The sequence below is a fragment of the Apostichopus japonicus genome, chromosome 15 (genome assembly GCF_037975245.1).
Source record: "Apostichopus japonicus isolate 1M-3 chromosome 15, ASM3797524v1, whole genome shotgun sequence".
NCBI lineage: Eukaryota > Metazoa > Echinodermata > Holothuroidea > Aspidochirotida > Stichopodidae > Apostichopus > Apostichopus japonicus.
In genome coordinates, this window is record NC_092575.1 from 4787410 (window position 1) to 4800950 (window position 13541).

Here is a 13541-nt window from a genome sequence, read left to right on the forward strand (position 1 = left end):
GAAAGCAGCCCAATTATAATTGGTGATGATAATATGCAGTAACACAGGGCTTATGTTAGGTGTACCGACATTTGTGACGATTCCTTCGTGTGATGATTGTTAATTGACTCATCATGCATTAACTTTTCTAATGTGATCTGGCAGAAAATTGCCGGTAACGTTTTTTTTTCTACAGACAAATTGCAAAAAACATTGGCATTCAGCCAGTAAATAGCCAAAATTTCGGGGCCTGATTAAGGTATCCGGTCACACAATGTTGAAAGCCTCACAATTTTTGAAATGAAACTGACAAGTTTCCAATGAACAAAAAGTATTGTATTCACATCAAAGGTTGAGAATGTTTGAAGCACCTTTTTAACCTTTAATTGCAAAATAATATCTATTTGTACAAACATATTCTTTGACCAATTCTGTTTTTTTTTTTTGCCATGTCAGATTTCAAGCGATTAAACGATATAGAACACTCTCTTAGTTGCATTGTCTCCTAGTTTGGTTGCATCAATTGAACATTGGTGAGAACTTCAAAGGATTTGCGTTTGGTGGGGGAATTCTCTCCATTTTTCCCATTGGAATTTGGAGTGATCTAATAATGTCAGCAAATATTCTTGGCTAGTTTTTGATCGGTCTGACTCTGACATGCAAGTTGACCTTCCGGATGTCCAGTTTTTGAGTCATAAAAAGTGCTCAGTGCAGTGGGGGGGGGGGGGGGTGTTACCGGGCCTATTTTTCAATATATATCTCTATCTTTGTTCGTGATGAACATTCACAATGCAGAGAGCTACAACGGCTCCTGGTGATTTCATGAATTCCTCGTTTCTGAAACACTGATAGAAGATCAATGAATCATAGAAAGATTTCTTGAATTGGAGGAACAGCATCCTCAAAGCTATGTTTGTTTGATTAAGAAAGAATTAAAAAAAATTCACACCCTTAATCCCTGATCCCATGACACTATTGCTGGTAATCTTTAATAATTTTCATTACACATGATCAGGAAATGCTTTATGACCAACCAAATTGAAGATATTGTTTTTACATACCATTACAGTGTCTTGTGTCTTGTTGTTTGGGTCGTGGGGGGGGGGGGATCAGAATCAGCGTTTGAACATAAGATTAGTGACTTAAAATTTGTCAGAATCAAAAGAATTTTGTCAACTATTTGCTAGCTTTTTTCAGTAAAACGTGATAACACTTGTTTGTTGATTTTGGTAATAAATTCCAGTGATATTTGAACAGTACACACTATGATTTATGGAATTGCTATTTTTGATGGAAATGCTGCCAAATCGGGAGAATAAATAGGGGTAACCATCATATCTGCATGCAAGATCAGATCGGCTTTTGAAATCGCATCAAAGTTTAGCAACGATGGAGGTTGTGTGTGTAAACTATGGTTAGAGAAAAGCAAAGGGTGGTCTTTCTGGGTTCTCCATATCCATATCATCTACCTATACAATATATCAGTTTATCTCTATATGGAAATTAAAATGATCTAAGGAGAGCTGAACTTGTTAAGTTTATTACATCGTGAAATATAATCACAAGCTTAACAAGGCGGTCCCCGTTTTTCTTCGTATGGCTGTGATTTCTCAGCATAACTTCGGCGGTATAAATGATAATTTTAATTAAATCAGTGACAGAAACATCTTGCGAGTCCCTGTTATCAAGTTGCCATTCGTCACACAGACTATTCAAACTCGAAGCACAAAGTTGCATCTTACAAAAATTAGTCGTCCTTGTGAGCTGCGGCAGCGACTTAAGCAGTTGTAGGTTTCTGTTGTTAAGGTTTCCCATTTACCTGATGAGGTTCATCAAGAAATTAATCGTAAAAGTTTTATGTAGATTTCAAATGTACAGTTTTCAAGCCCTGAAAGGTTAAGATCATGCGTATAAAACGTTATGCCGTGTTTGATTGGACTGAATTATTATTGTTATTTTTATTATTATTTTTTTTTTAGCAAAGTTAAATATCAAAAGCGGCAGTTTATCGTGTCAGTACACAATAGGTTTTATGTGTACGTAGGATTAAGTGATGCACAAAAGAATGTACAGACTCTCCCATATGCTGCAAGACACGCATAACTGTGTAATTATCTGGCATGCGGATGGGGGGGATAAAGTGTATAATTACATGTGTTATCAACGCACCATTAGGAAACTGCTTCGACGACGATGACGACCGCAAGAGTCCAATTAAACCGTGTCCTCGTTGTTTGTTTTTTTCGTTCTTGCCTTCATTGGATGACTCTTTAATTCAAGCAATAAAAACCAGGTCAGTTGAAAGATGCTGATTTGTAGCTAAAGAGGTAATGAAAACACCTGGTCTTAATGGAACTCTGTAGTTATTGGTTTAAATAAAATGAGGGTATTCTTGAAGCGAATCTGATACGTATGTTGGCTTCAAGAATTGTTTTTTGACAAAGTGCTAGATCGCTCGAGAGCAGTCAAAGGGAAGAATGTCATCTACTTAGTGAGGGAGTGGGTGGAGGGGGATTGGCGGGGGGACGGGGATTGGCAGGGGGAGGGGGATTGGCAGTATTATGCAACCATGAGGACCCCTATAATTACAATGCCTATCTTATTATATATGTGATATGATATGTGACTGTTTATGCATGAAAAAGTTTTTTTTTTGTGACAACCATGTCATGGCAGAAATTGTGTAAGTAATAGGTAAACCTTTTCCATAATTTTCTCTCTTTTTTTTACTTAGGCAAGATCCGTACCTCCATGGTAGAAACAGAGACCGAGAAGACTCCATTAGCCCAAAAACTGGACGAATTCGGAGAGCAGCTCTCAAAGGTAGAGCATGAAAGATTGAATTTGAATCTTTGTTGTATTTCCTTTCTGATCTGCAGATGGCATTAATAAAGTTTTGAAAAAAGAAACTTTTTGGATGTGCTGCCAGAAGATTTGCCAGCAGCTAGCACCCCCCCCAGCACCCTCCCCAACCTGTGTAATGAAGCCTAACCAAGTGTTTGCTTTGTCGGATAAAGGTAGTACGATGCAAAGTCGAAGCCAAAAGCAAAATTTACCTTTATAAGACATCACCAGCAGTCTGCTTATTAAAATATGAAATAATGAGACTACGAAAAAAATGATTGCTGTTATGTATCTCTTTGCCCATTGTCGAATCAAGTGGATCATATCGATGTATTATATCTGTTTGCAGTGTCTTGAAAAACATGGAAAATACAGATCATTAAGTCAAGAAGGCTGTAGTAATAGGCGATATTGCTAGATACGGGCAAAACTAAAAGCAAAGTGCATCGAGTCCAATCTGATTTCTAATTGACGAGTAACCCGCAATCCACTTTGCCAATGAAAAGAGATTGACTTCCAGCAATAGATTTGTCCTTGCAATGGTTGGTTACCATAGCAACATAGTGATTTTGGAAGAAAAGTTGGATATTATATGCTACAGGCATATGTCAATTTTTAATCAATTGGCAGGGTTTATATTGTGTGTGTGTGTGTGTGTGTGTGTCTGTGTGTGTGCTTTGATGACTTATCAATAAGAAACATAAGAAATGATACTTCAAGCTCTCACTGAAGGTTGTAATTTTAAATCACGAGATATTGAAAACATTATAGAATGGGGAGCACTATGTATCTCCTCCCAGATTAAGATTTAATCCTTGAAATTTGAATGCACAGGATATTGAACAGGATATCTCATGTAGTACTGTCATTCAGTGTTGAGTTAATATTAGTTTTCTAAGTCTTGCAGGAAAATAAAAGAGAACTTGTTGGAATAGGAAGGAATACTATCAGTGTTCAAATTTCTACAGAATGTTTATATTTTGTTGATGACTTTGGTGATTGGATATATGAAAGTAGCAAAAAAATTTTTGGGGGGTTGATTGTTGATGGAATGGATATTAATGCTGCTTCATACATAAATCACCTTTTTGAGTCAATTTTGAAGAAAAAATTCATTATAATGCTACTTGACACATACTCGGACTATAAAACGGTGTCATTTCAGATTGGTGACAAATATGAAAAGTTTAATACTAGAAGACCTCTCTACTTTTGTTCGTGATGAACATTCACACTCAGAGAGCTACAACAGCTCGTGGTGATTACATGAATTCCTCGTTTCTGAAACTTGAGTAGAGAACAGAGAATCTGGTCGAAAAATTGAGACGATAGAAAATATTTGTATTTGGAAAAAGGAAGAAAAAGCTTTTAGCGACCATCCTATGGTATTTTTTCCCCGACAGGTTATCAGCGTGGTCTGTGTTGCGGTATGGGCAATCAACATCGGCCACTTCAACGACCCCTCACACGGGGGTTCGTGGGTTCGAGGAGCCATCTACTATTTCAAAATTGCCGTGGCTCTCGCTGTTGCTGCCATCCCAGAAGGCTTGCCAACTGTCATCACTACCTGTCTTGCTTTGGGTGAGTAAAAAAAAAAATATTATCAAGTTTGCTGAGCCTTATTGTTGGTTGAATGGTAATCAGAAGAATGAATGTGAAGTTTTATTTCTCAGTATTTTTGAGGTAACGAGGTAGGAGATTTTGAAAGTTTTTCAGGTGACATCTCGAGCCTCCACAACTAGCCGACCTGCTGCACCTGCTGTAGTGGAGTCACTTTCATTGTACCTTCTTTTATCTCATGAAGATCAATGTTTTGAAGTCCTTATTGAATAATAATAATAATGCTTATTTTTATGGCACATTACACTGGTGGCCTCAATGCGCAGAGTAGAACTGTTTTAAATGCATCATGGAATTTATATATACTTGAAATTGACATTTTTTTATTACTTTTGACTGGAGAAATATTAAACTGCACGACAAGTCTCTTATTACTGTTATTACTGCTATGCAATTACTGTGGAGGACTGCAACCCAGTCGTCAAATTTCTACAGAAACGTTTATATTTTGTTGATGACTTTGGTCATTTCAGAATGGTGTTATTCATGAAAATTCATGACATTCATGAAAAAGTTTAACACTAGAAGACCTCTCTACTTTTGTTCGTGATGAACATTCGCACTCAGAGAGCTACAACAGCTCCTGGTGATTACATGAATTCCTCGTTTCTGAAACTTGAGTAGAGAACAGAGAATCTGGTCGAATAATTGAGATGATAGAATATTTGTTTTTGGAAAAAGAAAAAAAAATGCATTTCGCGACCTTCCCCCATTGTATATTTCCCCGACAGGTCATCAGCGTGGAGGACTGCAACCCATGAATCACAAACCGTTAGCTTGAGTCTGTTTTGTTTCAATATAGTGTAGACTCATATCGTACTGTCTCATTATTTTTGTGCTGTCTCATATTACTGTAATGCTATCTCAAATGTTTTCTTTTCTTTTCGTGTGTATTATCTTGCATTTCATTTGAGGGGATGGAATAGAACTATCGACTGAATTCATTTCTCGATACAAGCATATTCAACCCAATTTTTTCATTTTTCCCCTCGACCAGGAACGAGACGTATGGCCAAGAAGAATGCTATCGTGAGGAGTCTGCCCTCTGTGGAGACACTGGGGTGTACCTCAGTGATTTGTTCGGACAAGACTGGAACTCTGACGACAAACCAGATGTCCGTTAGTAAGGTATGCCGGTCTTCCAATCGTTTCTCTTTCTTTTCACATCTGTGTCGCAAATAGGAAGCTGACGGGCTGCAGCAGGCTGCAGTCAGGTTGCTATAGGAAGCTGACAGCCCTGCACCAGCCTGCAGCAGCCTGCAGTCAGGTTTCTATAGGAAGCTGACAGCCCTGCACCAGCCTGCAGCAGCCTGCAGTCAGGTTGCTATAGGAAGCTGACAGTCCTGCAGCAGCCTGCAGTCAGGTTGCTATAGGAAGCTGACAGTCCTGCAGCAACCTGCAGCAGCCTGCAGTCAGGTTGCTATAGGAAGCTGACAGCCCTGCAGCAGCCTGCAGTCAGGTTGCTATAGGAAGCTGACAGCCCTGCAGCAGCCTGCAGTCAGGTTGCTTAAATCTGAATCTTTTGTGTTCTGTAGTTTCTGGCAGTCGGCACTGCCGCTCTACAGAGATAATCTCTATTGCTTGATAATGACTCAGTCTAGCTGTAGAGGAGATTGCAACTGCAACTCTATTTGTGTCTAGTTGGAATAGTTGTCTAGTTGGTTTATTCATTGATCATAACGTGTCACTAGATGGTGGTTGGATGAAATTCTTTACGAGCGAGGGCAATCACTCATCTAATTTCAGTTTCCAATCCTCTCTCTCGATATTCCTCTCCCTTCGTACAAGAGTATTTCAAAGTAATCCTAATGACTCGTCTGGGGCTCTTCTTTCATCTTCTTCTGCTTTAGGGTATCGTTAAATGCCGAGACCTTTTATCCGTCGAAGATCACCTCGTTTTTCAATCACCTGAAAAGTGATCGCCAGAGATTTTATCTTTGAACCATCTCTCTCTCTCTGTTGGTAGCTTTTGTTTTGTGTTCACTCCCCAGAGGCAGTCTGTGCTGTGTTAATATCTGTATACACATATATATATGTATATCACTTATTGAATACATGTACAAGATAAAGTTTAATGCACTTCAAACTCAGAGTGATGAACCTTAATTTAAAGGGGCATTTTTCAAGATCACAAACGGTTGTAGGGAGTAATACTATAACAAAACTTTGTTCAATAAAAAATTAAATGTGTTAACATTTTTTTTACTTTTGTTACTTTCCACGGGTTGCTCATATCGCTCCAAGTATTCTGGAAGTCTTTTTTTTTTTTTTTTTTTTTTTTTTTTTATGAGGGAAGTCTCCTTTAAGATGGCAACTGTGTTCTTTGTTACAGTCTGAGAGATTTATTGAGTGCTGATTAAAGCTCACCATCTTTATCACTTAATGGTATTACATTGCGCTTCTGTTTTATCCCTAATCTTAATGTCTTTACGTTAAGAAGATTATGAATCGGGAGTTCGAAAATTTTCATTTGGTTGACCATGTGCAAAACTTGTAGCAAACAGTATGTTCCTTTGATGCAAGCAAATGTTGTCATGCATCCCCCCCCCCCCAGGGCTCGTAAATACCAACCACACAGTCGCCTCTGTTCTTGTTGATTCACCGTAGTATAACATACACATGTATATCACATACTGGGTATGAGGTACCAGGCCTTTACAATTGAAAAATGAGGCCCTTAATGATCAAATGCATATGTTGTCATTACTTAAAGGGATACTCAAAGAGTTGAAAGGCTTGATTAGATTTGTAGGAAATGTTTTACCCTGTAATATGTTGATCACGAATCTACTGAAAGTAGATGTAGACTTTCTGCTAATATATTCTTTTCATTTTGTGCATTAAACTGTCGTTTCCAATATGCTACCCCCCCATTGGTGATCGGGGCAGGGGGGTTTGGTGATCTATGATTGTTTTTTTTTGTTGCTGTGTTGGAGAAGAGTTAATCGATCTTTGAGGAGATCATTTCTCTGATTACCACTTAAATGTTCTCCTGCCATATCTGACCTTTTCCAAAGCAGCTGTGCAGGCAGTGTTGACCTAATTAAAACCTAGGGATATGAGGCAACAGAGTCGTCATAATTAAGAAGCTGTGGAGACTACTGACGAGTGTGTTCAAACAATGCTCGTCACTTCCGTCCGTTACAGTGTGTCGTCGCAGATTGCATTAATGAGAATTGTGTGGCGACTCCATAACTAGAGTCTGGAGCTGGCAAATCAGTGCCTGATCATGTTTTGTTGTCATGAAGCTCAGTAAACTTGAGGAGTCTATTTCCCCTTGAACACTCTTTTCGTTTCTCTCTGGTTTTTTATTCCTAATTTAAGGGGTACTTTCAGAGATGAATTTTATTTTTGACATATCAAAAATAAATTCATATGTATATGTATTTATATATGTAAGTATATGTAACAGAGGAGTATAATCCTAAAGCATCTTGGTGAACTGTTCATCAGTTCCTAGCTCTGCTGTTTTTTGTATATTTATATTCATCAGTTTATAAGTGTAAAATTGAAGCAAATAAGTGGGATGTCATAGATAAACAACTTCAAAGAAGTGTCTTTTTTTCTTATGAATTTTATTTTGTACTGTTAATAGTTGAAAACATCAGAGTAAGAAGACACCCTTGTTCATTTGTATTGTGTTTGCTGCACAACCTCTGTAGAAAAATGGGAATTATAATCCAAATTCACACCGATAAAGTGAAAATAAAAAAAAGAAAAACAAAACCTGTTTTGTCAATGTGTATATGTGACATCACATCTGGCATTACACCTGGCTACTTCAAGTTCCCTTTCGAATGCAATAACTTATAACAGTATCTCGTACGTGGTGTGTGGTAATTGTGTTCAATTTTTTTCCCCAAAGATACTTGGAATTAAGTTTTTATCGTACAGGGCGACAATAAATTCACCAGATGAACTATTCCTGGTGTCCCTGTCTTCACAATCACAGAATTCTTATTTTGGTAGGGCATTCAAATTAACAGAAAAAAAATCTTAATACAGAATTGTGGCCAACAGAGATACAATGTAAAAATACATCTATGAGACAAGCTATCTTATTGGTCACTTTTTTTCCTTCGGTCTTTCAGTTCTTCTCTTTGGAGTCGGTGTCAGGAGACTCTGTGTCTTTCCACGAGTTTGACGTCAGCGGCGTGACCTACGAACCGAAGGGTCAAGTGTAAGTAAAAGAATCCTATCAATTGTTGTAGAGGTCAAAGGGCGTTTGAGGTCAGCAGAGGTTAAAATATGAAGCATCGTAACTGAAAATGGAAAGCTTGGATGAATCTGATACTTGGTATGTAGATCCTCTGTACATAGTAAGTTATAAAAGAAGAAAGTCCTATGGATTGCAGAAGTCAAAGGGCATTTGAGGATCTCACAAGTCTGAAAACCTTATGAATAAATAACAAGTTAAAACGGTCCTTGTTTAGCCTGCCGTCAGTCTTGCAGTTGTTGCATTCACAGCCAAGAATTTCAAAGCTGACGAACTGCATTATTGTTGATTTTGTGGTTTTAGTGCAAATTGACCAAAATAAGCACACAGAACAAAAGGTACTGTTGTTTGTTGGTATTGGTTTATTAATAAGTTAATTCATTGTCTGTTTGTTGTCACTCGTCCCGTCGTTTAGTTCCAAGAAGGGTTCTCCGGTCCGAACAGGCGACTTTGAAGGCTTGGAGGAACTGGCAACTATCTGTTCCCTGTGCAATGAATCTGCTATAGATTACAACGAGGTAAGTGTCCCCCAACACCAACCAAGAAGTAATATAAAATCTGTACCGAAAGTACTGGCGAAGAAATAATCATATGAAATCTGTATGTACCACATGGTACTGATGAAGAAGTAATCCAGTAATATTATGAAGTAATACAGACACATCTAGAAGACTATACTGTAAAACTTAATTGCAAAACTTAAATGATCTTTGTTTGATTTTCTCTACAATTCATTCTTAAAGAGAGATAGCTAGTCGTTTTTCAAATCCAGTATCAGTTAGCCAACTTCTCTAAAAGTACTCTTTGCCTTCTGATGAAGAAGAATCATTAAACCCAAAAGCACCAGGATGAAACTGCTTCCCCGCACCCCCCCTCCCCTTCCTTCCTCGATACCAAGTGTTTTACACGTAACATTATCCGCTTCTCACGACAGACTAAGAACGTCTACGAGAAGGTGGGTGAGGCTACGGAGACCGCCCTCACCGTCCTGGTGGAGAAGATGAACGTCCTGGACAGCGACCTCTCCAGACTCGACAAGGTCAAACTTGCCAACGCTTGCAACCAAGCGCTTCAGCAACGTTACAAGAAGGAATGTACGTTGGAATTCAGTCGTGACCGCAAGTCTATGAGCTGTTACTGCATCCCGTCGTCGATGGGCATGGTAACCGGTGGCAACAAGATGTTTGTCAAGGTAACTGTTTCTCGAAAGTGGTATTTCAATTTCGACCAGTTAGATGATTTTTTTTAACCATCGATGTAGGTAAACGTGATAAGCTTCTTTTTTTCTTTTTTGCACTTTCTCTTATGAACGCTGTACAATGTTCTGTGGTTCCATTGTACAGAAACCGCCTTACATCATTGTACTGAATAAAGCAATTTACCCTTCTCGATATGTGAAACCAGATAAATTATTCCCTGGACATGTCTTGAGCAACTCATCGAACATTAATTTTGTTTCATGAACGGGTGGTCCATCCAATTTTTCGCACTTGTTTTTCCGCCGACAGGGTGCACCAGAAGGTATTCTAGACAGATGCACCAAGGCTAGAGTTGGCACAGAGACCGTCCCTCTAACACAAGCTGCCAAAGCTGTGATTCTGAAGAAAATTCAAGACTACGGAACAGGTTCGTACCACCATGTTTGTGGCACAAGCCAAAAATGTCCCAGTCCACATTTAAGCGATGTGTTAACACCCTCTTTTAAGTCTCTTTGTGATGCATTTGTTGAGCAATTTTTGACATTTAAGCGTCGTGGGGGGGGGGGGGAAAGGGTGACTTTGGTAGTAATATATGGTAGTTAATAAATGGTAGTACATCTTTCTGAGTATGGGTTCAAAAGAGCTTAAAATTTGGAAAGCCAATGAAACAAAACATTTGTTTCGGTATGTCAAATCGATACAGTCTCAAGATCGGAGGCAAGAAACAAGTGTTTGTGTGTAACTAGTCTTTCTGTGTCTCCAATGGAAGAGAGGTCCCTCACCCGTATTTGGTATTTGGAAATCATTGAAGTTCAGCTCACTTACTTGGACTGGCTGGTGCATGACATGAAAATAGTGGAACTGCAGGGTCAACCCTGAGTAACAAACTTGTGGATAGATTTCAACGGGGCAAACGAGAACTTTAAGTTTGACGAAACTACGGCAAATAGGATGTTCGTTGCTCAGAATGACGTCAGGTTGGACTAGAGAAATGCCCCAGTTGTTGTTGTCGTCATTTATTATATATGTTAAGTACACAATTGAATTGAGTTTGTCTGGTAAGGTTTCCGGTACAAATGACTGTTTATTTTGACTATCGGCAGGACGTGACACGCTCCGATGCTTGGGTCTCGCCACCGTGGACAGCCCGCCGGCCAGGAAGGATATGCAGCTGGAGAACTCAAACAACTTTGTTAAATACGAGGTAGGAGGCTCTTTGTTTTTCTTGTTTATTTGTTTGCCCGGTTTTGTCAGACCATTATCGAGGATGATGTTTGGTAGTATGGTAGACTAATAAGAAGGAAAATGAAAGTTGTCATCATTATCACCATCATCCCATAAGAAATTGGATCTAAGATACATAGTGTCTTGTGATGTATTGCAGTTAGCATTGAGCAGCATCTGTTAGTAACTGTAGGGTGTGGCCAATCTGACTCGTGGTATCCTTTAATTCTATTGTTGCCACTATTTGTGAGCTCCTGCAAACACCATCTGCTTCACCCATCCTCTATTCCTCTTTCTCCCTCCCTCTCCCTCTGTCCCTAACATCCTCCCCCTTCCACTGACCCCAGTGGGTCCAATACCCTGTACCCCTCCCCCCCACCCCCAAGACATGCTATGTGTTCATCCTTTTGTTGTAATGGACAGTTGTTAGCATCAATCATTGTCCAAAAGTAGTTGTAAAACATGGCCAAGTTGTCTTGAATTCTGTTTAATTCTCTTTCAGCTACCATATATGTGCTCTTTGAAGCACCATGTGCCTTTTTTCACCCTTTCTATCTCCTAAAAACCCCTCCCTCTCCTGTATTGCACTACCCTTGCCTCTGACAACCTATCACCCCCCTCCCCTAAGACATGCGCTAATGAAATATCTTCCGTTGTGTCGTACAGACTAACATGACATTTGTGGGGAGCGTCGGTATGCTGGATCCGCCTCGATCCGAGGTGCTGGGATCCATCCAAGAGTGTCGACAGGCCGGGATCCGAGTCATAGTCATCACCGGCGACAACAAGAACACCGCCGAGGCCATCTGCCGTAGGATCGGCATTTTCGGCGAAGACGAATCGACCGCAGGTTGGTTTGATCCTTTTTCTGAATTTTCTGATTCTGAGACGAAACTTTTAGTCATATGTTGGGTCAATGGATGATGATGTCACAACAGTTTGTCGATGGATGTGTAAACTCTTTATTTGACAAGGAATCAGAACCTTGTAAGTTGCCCTGGTCAGAACTTCTGCCACTAAACTTTGTAGTCCAGGCCTACCTTCCAATTACCCATTATTCCCTCCATTTTGTATTTTGAATTAAGTGAAGACAAAGAAATTTCATGTCTAAATAGATACTTTGTCATCAACAAAAGAAGATGACCTGGGCGTTCCTCAATGATATATCTTTCTCTTCCTTCCTCCTCCTACTCGGTAGGTCTGTCCTTCTCTGGGCGAGAATTTGATGAACTCACCCCAGAGCAACAGAAGCATGCGGTTATGAATGCCCGCCTCTTCTCGAGAGTGGAACCGGCACACAAGAGCAAGATTGTGGAGTACTTGCAGGCGGAAGGGGAGATCTCTGCTATGGTGAGTAATCAGTAAATATCACTGATCAGATAGAGAGAGAGAGGTAAAACAAATGGTGGACGGGGGACGGGTGGTGTGGGGAGTGGTGGTGTGGGGAGGGAGGGGTGGTTCGGGGAGGGAGGGGTGGTGTGGGGAAGGGTGGCAGAGGACAAGAGCAAGATTGTGGAGTACTTGCAGGCAGAAGGGGAGATCTCTGCTATGGTGAGTAATCAGTAAACATCACTGATCAGATAGAGAGAGAGAGGTAAAACAAAGGGTGGAGGGGTGGTGTGTGGGAGGGGTGGTGTGGGAGGGGAGGGCTGGGCAGAGGACAAGAGCAAGATTGTGGAGTACTTGCAGGCAGAAGGGGAGATCTCTGCCATGGTGAGTAATCAGTAAACATCCCTGATCAGATAGAGAGGTACAACAAAGGGTGGAGGGATGGTGTGGGGAGGGATGGTGTGGGGAGGTGAGGTGTTGGGGGGTTCGGCAGAGGGATAAATTTCTCAGCGATCTGTCGACCCTGGGTAATCAAGCCCACTGTAGCCTACATCGTGTATATCATTCGCCTCATCTTTCTTTCATTACAGACCGGAGACGGTGTCAACGACGCTCCCGCCCTCAAGAAAGCGGAGATTGGCATCGCCATGGGATCTGGTACTGCTGTAGCCAAGAGTGCATCAGATATCCTTTTTTTAGAAAAAACTGATTTTGTTTGTCAGAAACTTGGAGCTGAAGATCATCATTTGACACGGTTGAGGGGGTGTTTATACCTTGCTGACACGAAAACAGCGGTAGACGATATAGGCCAAAATCGATCAGCTGGCATTATGGCTACATTTGTTTTTGTTTCTTTGTTGTTGCCAGAAATGCCAGGTATTGTTACAAAAGGGGACCCTGGTTTTATCTTAAATTATACTGTAGGGACCCTAAAACAGTAATGTCTGGTAATCAGCCTTCAACATCTATGTCACTGCCACTTACAGGGCATATTTTACCTCCCAGAGGCTGTAATCCGTTTCAGGGTATATGAGCTTTTTGGGTTGCACCTCAGGATTGAGCATTTGCGACAGAAGCAAGTTCCACAGTTGTGCATGAGGATGTACTAAGCAGCTAGGAAATTATTACAA

General features: G+C 40.3%; 1 protein-coding gene across 2 annotated transcripts in view; it reads left to right on the forward strand.

Moving 5' to 3' along the window:
• Window positions 1–13541, forward strand: part of LOC139981076 (sarcoplasmic/endoplasmic reticulum calcium ATPase 1-like) — a 70459-nt gene that overhangs the window by 40810 nt on the left and 16108 nt on the right. For both annotated transcript variants that reach the window (XM_071993235.1, XM_071993236.1), the window contains exons 9-19: window positions 2714–2802; window positions 4227–4404; window positions 5441–5571; window positions 8535–8623; window positions 9075–9177; window positions 9594–9851; window positions 10168–10285; window positions 10962–11062; window positions 11749–11932; window positions 12281–12432; window positions 13002–13095. In XM_071993235.1, the coding sequence (XP_071849336.1) occupies window positions 2714–2802; window positions 4227–4404; window positions 5441–5571; window positions 8535–8623; window positions 9075–9177; window positions 9594–9851; window positions 10168–10285; window positions 10962–11062; window positions 11749–11932; window positions 12281–12432; window positions 13002–13095 (1497 nt within the window). The remainder of the gene's footprint in view (window positions 1–2713; window positions 2803–4226; window positions 4405–5440; window positions 5572–8534; window positions 8624–9074; window positions 9178–9593; window positions 9852–10167; window positions 10286–10961; window positions 11063–11748; window positions 11933–12280; window positions 12433–13001; window positions 13096–13541) is intronic.